The sequence below is a fragment of the Priapulus caudatus genome, unplaced genomic scaffold (assembly GCF_000485595.1).
Source record: "Priapulus caudatus unplaced genomic scaffold, Priapulus_caudatus-5.0.1 Scaffold788, whole genome shotgun sequence".
Classification (NCBI taxonomy): Eukaryota; Metazoa; Priapulida; class Priapulimorpha; order Priapulimorphida; family Priapulidae; genus Priapulus; species Priapulus caudatus.
The window spans coordinates 24,303-33,898 of NW_014577849.1; the positions used below are offsets into that span (position 1 = coordinate 24,303).

Genomic DNA, 9,596 nt, shown 5'->3' on the forward strand with positions numbered 1-9,596 from the left:
AGCCCAGACGCTCTGCGGCTCTTGTAGTTATTTATGATCGCAACAACACTTTCAAGAATGATTAGGTCATGAAACTTTTAGATAGCGGGAGCGTGTGTGCGTGTGTGCTCATCACAGCATCTCCATCCTGCTTGTCTGTTGTCATCATCCATCATCCGTTCTATGGGCACTTCATTCTCTGAAGTCAAGGACACAACAAACACACGTAATTGGTCCGAATACTTGCAAATCCATATTAGGCATTCCAAGTGGCCAATCATTGAATCGTGGAAGTATCCACATCTACGATTAGATTATACAGCGCTGCAATGTGTGTTTACGGTTGTATACCAGCACGTTGATTCATGTATGGTTTCTGTCCCCGCGAAGCCGATAATTAAAGTTCTAGTAGGGTCGGCCTCTGAATTTGTGGCCAAACCCGTGCGTGTATACCCATGCTTAAATGATGACTATGTTTTATTTCAGATTTATTACCTCAAATTCTTCGAATTCTTCTTAACAGTTATTGGGCAGGGTCGTTTCAGGGACCTGTGTCGTTCATGCCACTAGAGGGTGGTCACTGCCAGCATTTTCACATCCACTGTCATTTTAAATCCACATTACCCGAGGCTGCTGCCGATTGTTCTATGAGTGTCATTCACTTGTTTAATTGCAGATTCACTACCTACGCTTTGTTCTACAAGCAATGTTCATTTGTTTTGTTGCAGACTCACTACCTACATTTTGTTCTACAAGCAATGTTTACTTGTTTTGTTGCAGATTCACTACCTACATTTTGTTCTACAAGCAATGTTTACTTGTTTTGTTGCAGATTCACTACCTACACTTTGTTCTACAAACAATGTTTACTTGTTTCCTTGCAAGATCCATTCACCTCCTCAACTGACATGGAGCGGCCTGACTTCCGAAAGGCAGCTGCACCACTACAACGAGTCGCACAACCGTGCGCCACCTGGTGGAGTCGCTGGCCGCCGATCGTCGACACGGCCGTCGAAGGAAACGGCTGTGGGCGTACATCATGCCGCTGCTGAGCGGCGGACCACAAGGCGCTACATAGCCGACACCGTCCGGATACCCCGCATGCGACATGGGTGAGTGCAGGCATGCGAAAAGAAGCTGGTGGGATTCGGAGAGATGGGAAAAGAGTGTCGAGTGAGACGAGAGGGATGAAGGATGAGCGGGTAGCGGTGCGGAGAGGAAAGCAGAAGAGGAGTGAGGGTTGTGAGAGGGAGCGAAGGAGAGCGGTGGTTGCGATGAGGCAAGGAAACCGAGGGTGAGAGGTTGTGAGAGGGAGGAAGGAGGCAGCACGGTGGTGCGAGAGGAGGAAGCAGAGGTGAGAGGTGGTCTGAGAGGAGGAAGGAGAGCGGTGTGGGTGCGGAGAGGAAGAAAGAGAGTGCAGAGGTTGTGAGCAGGAGGAGAGGAGAGCGGCTGTGGTGCAGAGGACGGAAAGAGAGTTGAGAGGTTGTGAGAGGGGATGGAAGGGAGGCGGGTGGGTGCCGAGCAGGAAGGAAGAGAGTGAGAGGTTGATGAGAGGGAGGAGAGGGCCGGATGTGGTGCGAGAGGAAGGAAAGAGAGTGAGGGTCCGGGGCGCGAGTTGTGAGAGGGAGGAGGAAGGAGAGCGGCGTGGGTGCGAAGAGGAAGCGAAAAGAGAGTGAGAGGTTGTGAGAGGGAGGAAGCGTAGAGTGGAGTTGGTGGGAGAGCGAAGGAAAATGCAAGGAGCGCGATGGCGGGCGAGAGGAACGAATAGAGTAGTGAGAGGTTGTGAGAGGAGGAGAGGAGAGTGGGTTGGTGGCGAGAGGAAGGAAGCAGCAGGGGCGTCGGGTGCGAGAGGAAGGAAAGAGAGATGAGAGGGTGTGAGAGGGAAGAAAGAGAGTGAGAAGGTTGTTGAGAGGGAGGGAAGAGAGTGGCTGTTGGGGCGAGAGGAAAGAAGCAGGAGCGCGTGGGGCGAGAGGAAGGAAAGAGAGCTGAGAGGATTGCTGAGAGGAGGAAAGAGATGTGAGAGGTTAGTGAGAGGGAGCGAAGGAGAGTCGGGTTAGGTGGGAGAGGAAGGAAGCAGATGCGGGGTGGTGTGGCGAGAGGAAGGAAAGTAGCAGTAGAGCGTGTGATGAGGGAGGAAGGAGAGCGGGTGGACGGTCGAGAGGAAGGAAAGAAGAGTGAAGAGGTTGGTAGAGGGAGGAGGAGAGCGGGTGGGTGCTGAGCAGGAGGCCGAATGAGAGTGAGAGGGGTTCGTGAGAGGAGGAAGGAGAGCGGGTCGGTCGTGCGAGAGGAAAGGGAGGAGAGTGGTGGTTCGTGAGAGTGAGGAAGGGAGCGGTGAGTGTGCGATGAGGAAGGAAAGAGAGTGAGGGTTGTGGAGGGGGAAGGGAGCGGTGTGGTGGCGAGAGCGAAGGAAGAGAGTGAGAGGTGTGAGAGGAGGAAGCGAGAGCAGGTGGGTGCGAGAGGGCAAAGGAGGAGCAGTGAGTGTTGGCGAGGAGGCCGAGAGGCGTGGGGTTGGTGTGAGAGTGTTAGGTTAGGTTAGGGTGAAGACTAACATATATGAATCGTCTGTCTACACGTACACGTGTTTAATTTCCCCGGCAGACGACGACGTGGGAATGGAGCCGGAGGATACGCACCGCGACACGGCGACGCAGATGACTGGGCATCCTGCCGGGTCGCCACAGGACTGGAGTCTTCCTGTACTAATGCAGGAGAGCAGCCGCTTCAAGGACCAGCTGCTGTTCCTGCTCAACCCGACCGAACGTACTCTGCTCAAACACATCCTGCAGCACTACGACGACAAACGGTGAGCGTGGTATCGGCATGTTCAGGGTATAGAGTGAACTCGGCACTTGTTCGTGCATCCTAGCCCTTGTTGCCCTGCATTGTACAAAGCAGAACGTTGTAATCCAGAGAGACATGATACAAGATTGCGTGGCACAGCTTTGCTGTTGATCCTAAGCGCTGCGCGGGATGAGACGCGCAGTTCCGCGGGATATGGCGCACGCCGACAAGGGGATGTTCAAGTATGAAGCGCTGTCCGCAGTGAGACGTGCGCCAAATTCGAGGCCCGGCGCACGTCTCCACAGCGGTCAGCGGATGGTCTGTAGTTTAGAAGATGACAATTGATTATATGGACGATATTTCTAGAAATTAGAGGTTATAATATAATATTAAAAAAGTCGCTCAGTCAATGCTCGAGATTAGCCACAAGTTCCATTCTCGCTTACACTACATTGGCTACTGTTCCTACGACGTGTAACAGTCGGAGAGCCTGGTCGGGTTGCCCGCAATTAGCTGAATCAAAAAGATTAGAATTTAATATATGAACAAAACAAATATAATAGTTATATAAAATTCACAAACAAAGAAAGGATCGAGGTGATTAATAGGCAACCAAGTAATAAAAAAATTCACCAAATATTCATCACTAGCCGGGATTTAATATAGGAGGTTATAACGCTATGATAGCGAGTCCGAACTGAAAAATGTATTAATTATTATGAAATTATTATATCAATAAAATCATTTTGTTATGTCTCCGTCGTAGAAACTTAAACATTTATTGTATAGTTTAATGCTGGTTTAAGAACTCAAACAACAGGTTACAACTTAAAACACGGCATCACAGCCAGCGAGGCTGGAGGCCACAACGTCTACGCCGTAGCTCGCGCTGCTAGCAAAGTGCCAGCACATAAGAACCGTTACGCACACTGCCTGCGTTGGCGAATGACCTACTGACTCGAAGCATTTATGCAGACAGCTTGTGCCGTGAAAACACTTAATCACATAGCGTGATTCGTATCAATTATTATGGGCAAAGAGCAAAATTGTGGAAATCATTACTATAGACAGCAAGAGTGGAATTGATGGAATACACAAATGTTTACTGAATGACGCGGCTCGTTGACTTGCGATAGCGAGTGAAAATGCAGAATTCTTCTCTTTGATGCGAAATGCATCGGCCGGGCATTTCATTATTTACGAAAAGTCAACGGGCTGCAGTAGCGTACAGGAGTCAGCTCACGTCGTTGACGCCCATTCATGCCAATCAACAAATAAGGCGCGGCTTATCGTGCTTACAGATATGCGAAATGAAGAAAAAGAACTTAGCACTGTGCGCGAAAACAGCGTGTTATATTCGTATTTGGGCCAAACTCTATCGTATGAAACCGTTCTAGCCTAGCAGAATGCCCTAGTCCTGAGATCGGCGATTCCGTGTCCGAATGATATTGTACTCACAATTTGATCCATAAAGGGGCGGCGTGGACTGTGATTGGAAGACACAAAGTGTCAATCCTCGGCTAGCGCTTCGGGATCATGGCCGCGCTTACGTCTAGAATGTTGAGCTAAATCTCCGGTATCTTGTAGCATCTTACGCACTTTTGTAGGCATGTTAGGTACAGAGTAATCCCGGCATTAGCGCTTGCATCCTAGCGCTGTTGCCCCTGCCATTATACAAGGCAGAACGTTTGTAATCTAAATGTTAGAGCTAACCTCGTGCATTTTTGTAGGCATGTTTAAGGTATGCAGCAATTGATTCGTAGCTGTATGCTGGATCTGTATTTGTATCTGTATATGTAACTGTATCTGTACGCTGTATCTGTTATCTGTATTTGTACATGGTCTTTCGCTACGCGGTGCTCTGCATTTTCACTGTCATACATTCGTTTCGCTAGTGATGTGTGTATCAACTGGCTGGAGGAGCTACAGGACATCCTCGACATCTCCTTCGAAGCAGGTTATGTGGTACCACATCCTGCGGCTGCTGTCACTGCCACACCCAGGAATACGTACAGTCGAAGGTCAAGCTTCCGGAAAACCAGGATGGGAGCACCTCCTGTCAATTATCTGAATTAAGCGTAATGAACGATTATGAGTGATACAGAGTGAATGATAGAGAGAGAGAGAAAGAGTGGAGAGGGAGAGAGAGAGAGAGAAACAGAGAGAGAGAGAGAGAGCATGAGAGAGGGGGAGAGAGAGACAGAAAAAGAGAGGGAGAGAGAGAAACAGAGAAAGAGACACCGAGAGAGGAGAGAGAGAGAGATGACGAGAGAGAGAGAGAGAGAAGAGAGAGAGAAAGACAGACAGACAGACAGGACAGACAGACAGACAGACAGACAGAGACAGACAGACAGACAGACAGACAGACAGACAGACACGACAGACAGACAGACACACAGACAGACACGACAGACAGACAGACAGGACATTGGACAGACAGACAGACAGACAGACAGACAGACAGACAGACAGACAGACAGACAGACAGACAGACAGACAGACAGACAGACAGAGAAAGAGAGAGAGAGAGAGAGTGGGTGAGGGAGACAGTTCCCTTATAAATCGAGCATGATGAAGAAGCATATCTGGATGCGTGCTGCCGCTATTGACATGCTGACATTGCGTTATAATTAGAAGAAATGTTGAGGTGTCCATGCATTATTGTACAAATATAGAATTGAACAACCCAATCACATTCATCAATGGCGTATTGCCCGTGGAGAGCCACATGACGCCTCCAGGGAGAGACTGGGAGAAAAGCAGGCAGGAGATGAACATGGTGCAGAGGGATGAACCTTCCAACGACTTCTTCTACAGTAAGCTTTGTCTGCTAAGTAGCGATGCCTTGATGGACGATTACAATCAAGATTTGATCATTTACAGCCACTAGTTAGATAATTAATTATGAAATAAAATAATCAATCATTGAAGTTAGCTATTGAGAGTGACATCAAGGCTGCCAACTTTCATAATGCGGTCTATTTTACTTACGTAGTTATTCGAATTTAACTGCAAAATTGCTAATTGTGCGATTTCTCCTGACATAATCATGATATCTCTTGACAAATTCGTTCAATATCATATAACAATATATCATATATCATATATCATATAACAATTCTATATAACAATATCATATAACAAACGATTGATATCATATAACAATGTATGATATATAGCAAGTAACACTAATATAGTGTGGCAGTATTCCTACCCTCTTCAAGATAATAGAGTCATTTCAAACAAGATAAAACAAGATTATTATTATTCTGAAACCTAACAGCTTGCGGGGATACTATACCCTAGAATTTTAGAGTATATTATGATAGTGAGTGGATAAATAATAGTATATACACCTACAAATTTCTCTTGGCACACATTCACATTTGTCATAAAACAACAGTGAATTTTGAAATCGTTACTTTTGACGGTTGACATGACACCACGTTTAGCATTGCTCTCTGCAGTAAGTGTTACCTTCTCCAGTAAGTGTTACCCTTGCCAGTAAGTGTTAATTACCATGCACTATCCAGTAAGAGCTACCCTCTTCGTAACTCGCTACTATCTGAAGTAAGCATTACTCTGACTGTAGTTAGTTTTGTCCGCTATGTAGCTATCCATACAGTATAATGGAGTAGAGCTAGATTGTGATCTCCGTAAAATTCGTTTCCATGCGGTTCTAGTCGGACAAGCAGCATCTGTGGTCAATAAGAGCATGGACTGGGTAAGACAAAAACACTCGCCAGCTTTTCTTGTGTTCACTGTGTTTTGCTCCTGCATAACTTGCACTCTTGCTTGTCGTGTGGCCCCACCAACAATTCTGTAACTCACAATGTCAACAGGGTAAATGTTTCATCGGTGACGATCATCCGAAAGATGATCGTATTGATCAATGAAAAATATCTTGTAGGATTTGCAATTTTTTATTTGTATATGAGTATCTTTAATTGTGGACAAGATATTATTGTTACTAACATTAAGCGAATCACTAATTTTGCTGCTATTTACTCTTAATACAAACATACTTGCATGTAATAATTACAGATACATGTCGCTTGCATTGCAGTCGTCGTTGGATGATGAGGTTGTGCTGGAGGAAGTGGCAGCACAGAGTGGTCAAGCTACTCTCAACACGCAGGAGGTGGAGGCTCAGCATAGGGCGCTAAGGCAGAAGAAGGTATTTTGCCGGATGGTCGACTCTAGCCGTGTGTTGTCACGAGTGATTGACCCAGACATGCATATCAGTGCTCCCCTAAATAATTCGTTGTTTGTTCTGACACATCATCCCTTTGTTCTTATTGGGTATTTTAAATCATCTTTACTGCTACGAATGTACCCTGTGTGCAGAGGGTAAGACAAAAATGATCTAGAGCACCTATTGAACCAACTCCAGTGCTGGGAAACGTTTCTTTATGTGATATGATAACCTTCTGAAGAGTGGTGCAGGAAAGAGTCATGTCACATGTGGTGCTCACGTATGTCATGATCAACATGGTTCAATTTGTTGTCGCATACACTCCTCTCTTGGATGTGCCCACAGTCTTATAGCAGTAATGGGAAAACGGGTTTGCTCATTGGATGCCCTTGCCATTGTAGGGTGGATCGTTGATACTTATGGTGACCGTGCAGGTTTACAAAGTCCTGCAAAAGTTTCGTTTATGTGTACGTAGTTCACACTCTAGCACGCGTGCCACTGTGTCAGGGTTTTGTTATGGCTATAGTGGTCGTCACCAACAAGCGTTCATCAACGTGGTGTGTCAGAGAGTACATTTTTTTAATAACTATAGTACATCGAGAAAGTTTATTGGCATAATGTATCCACAGATATAGATTCCTCACCTGCATTCTCAGTTTTTGTCTAATTTAATTGACGAAAATTGTATCTACTACCCTTACAGCCAGCTTTGCACAATCACCAATATATGCAGTAAAATAATTGCTGTATATATACTCTGATAATGGGTTCTAAGACCTGATTAAGCTACATGTGACCACGTTTCATAAATATTTAATTGCCAGTACTGATAATTTTATCGCAGTTTCACTAGCCACAGTACTGTCAATTAATTATGCACATGCGCATAATGTTGTATAGCATATATATGGCTAGAGATTTTTTTGCCCAACGGCTGCTGGTCTGTCGGCATATACTGAACATGCACATTGCATGCAGACTTTATGATAGTGTACATTGTCACAGAGATTCCCTCATTACGATTCCATTGTGTGTTTAATGTTGAATGCACGCTATAGACAGATAACACTCGAAAAACATTGTAAATCATTCATTATAGTCTCCATGTGCATTTCCAGTCTCCAGTTTCATTTAACATAATGAGATTAGGAACATCATAATAAAAGACGTTTTAGTCAATGGTTATATGGTAGATTTTTGGTGTGCATCGGGATAACTGACCCACTGAAAACCATTACTTCTACTTATGCACAAGAAGTGGGCCTTACTTGATTTTGTTTATACGTTGCTAGTATTTAATATCAAACGTATGTCATCTGAATTATTCTGCTCTATAACATTATGATTAGTGTATAGCACAGTAATTATAGTAGGTTCATTGAACAGGCAACATATCCTTATAGGAAGGGAGCAACACCCCCCAAAGTTGTAGATGTCAATCCTCTTTATTACTCATACAAATGCACAAAAGCATTCCATGCCATATCACCTCAGAATATGTTGCTAGTGATATCTTTGATGCATTCTCTGCTGCTTCTTAGTTGCAGAAGCAGTATGGCAGCCGGCCAGGCAGTACAGTGAGCCGCGGTACCTCTCCACTGCCTACCTCAGACGAAGAAATAGCGGAAATTCTGAGGGCTAACACCCTGCTCTCAGAGGGCACTCAGACAAACGAGCCAAAGCATGGATATTACAGGGTAAAGATTTGCTTTCATTCCATGAAAATGTACTTTCCCGTGTTATTTAATTTATTTAGTGGTTTTGATCCTGTCCGCTCACCTTTATTTTCCATTTCCTTGCTTAACCTACCACTAATTGCGTTTGGTTCTGAAAGCTTACAAATTTAATGGATTTCCTGTAGCGTAGTTTTTAAGTTATCCTCAAGTTTCATGTGTAGATCTACAGTCGATACATTATAAATTGCAGATTGATCACGTATTACTCATTTTGTGTCTTCCTTTGCCAAACAATCTCATTTTTTGTCGGGTCAGTGTTGTTTCTCCATGTGGCAACCATTAAGTATGCTCTGATCGATTGCCTTTCAAAGTTGGCAGACTCTTCATCACACCCTGGTGTGTGTTTTTTGTAAAAATTGCCGCCCTCATATAATCACAGGTAATCTACATGCTGTATGATCTAGGGTGTTACGCGCTGCGTCCATGCAAACCTGTATCGACGCTCTCTCGTCTTGCAGGAGCCGCCACCACCGCCGCGTCTCACTCGGCCAAAGACTGCGAGGGGCTCGCGGAGGCACCGCAGCCACAGCACAGAGCAGCTGTACGACCGCCACGGCGCCCCCTACCAGTCGGAACGCGAGCAGCTAGCCCGCCAAGAGTCCGGCAAGAGCATGCAGCGCGCCCACTCCGCGACGAACTTGACCTCCGATCAGCAGCAGCAGCATCATCGGCATCATCGCCGCAGCGACCGCAGGCCCGACGACCGCGACAACAGGTCGCCGCGCGACGCGGGAGGAAGGGCGCACGAAGTTTCAAGGTCGAGGTTGCACGAGTACCAGCGCGGCGAGCGGCCTCAGTCGAACCCGGCCGCGCCAAACGAGGGCGAGGTTCGCTTCGACCCGCACGCTCTCAGGAGAGCGCTGACGCCGGACCTTGTTGCCACCGCCTACGCCAAGCAGGAGAGT

The 9,596-nt window shown here is 46.2% G+C and overlaps 1 protein-coding gene across 1 annotated transcript in view; it reads left to right on the forward strand.

Moving 5' to 3' along the window:
• LOC106813531 overlaps positions 1-9,596 on the forward strand; it is an 11,397-nt gene that overhangs the window by 987 nt on the left and 814 nt on the right. Inside the window, exons 2-6 of the mRNA XM_014817690.1 lie at positions 5,436-5,576; positions 6,444-6,484; positions 6,827-6,937; positions 8,497-8,652; positions 9,150-9,594. Of these exons, the coding sequence (XP_014673176.1) occupies positions 5,489-5,576; positions 6,444-6,484; positions 6,827-6,937; positions 8,497-8,652; positions 9,150-9,594 (841 nt within the window). The 5' untranslated portion in view covers positions 5,436-5,488. The remainder of the gene's footprint in view (positions 1-5,435; positions 5,577-6,443; positions 6,485-6,826; positions 6,938-8,496; positions 8,653-9,149; positions 9,595-9,596) is intronic.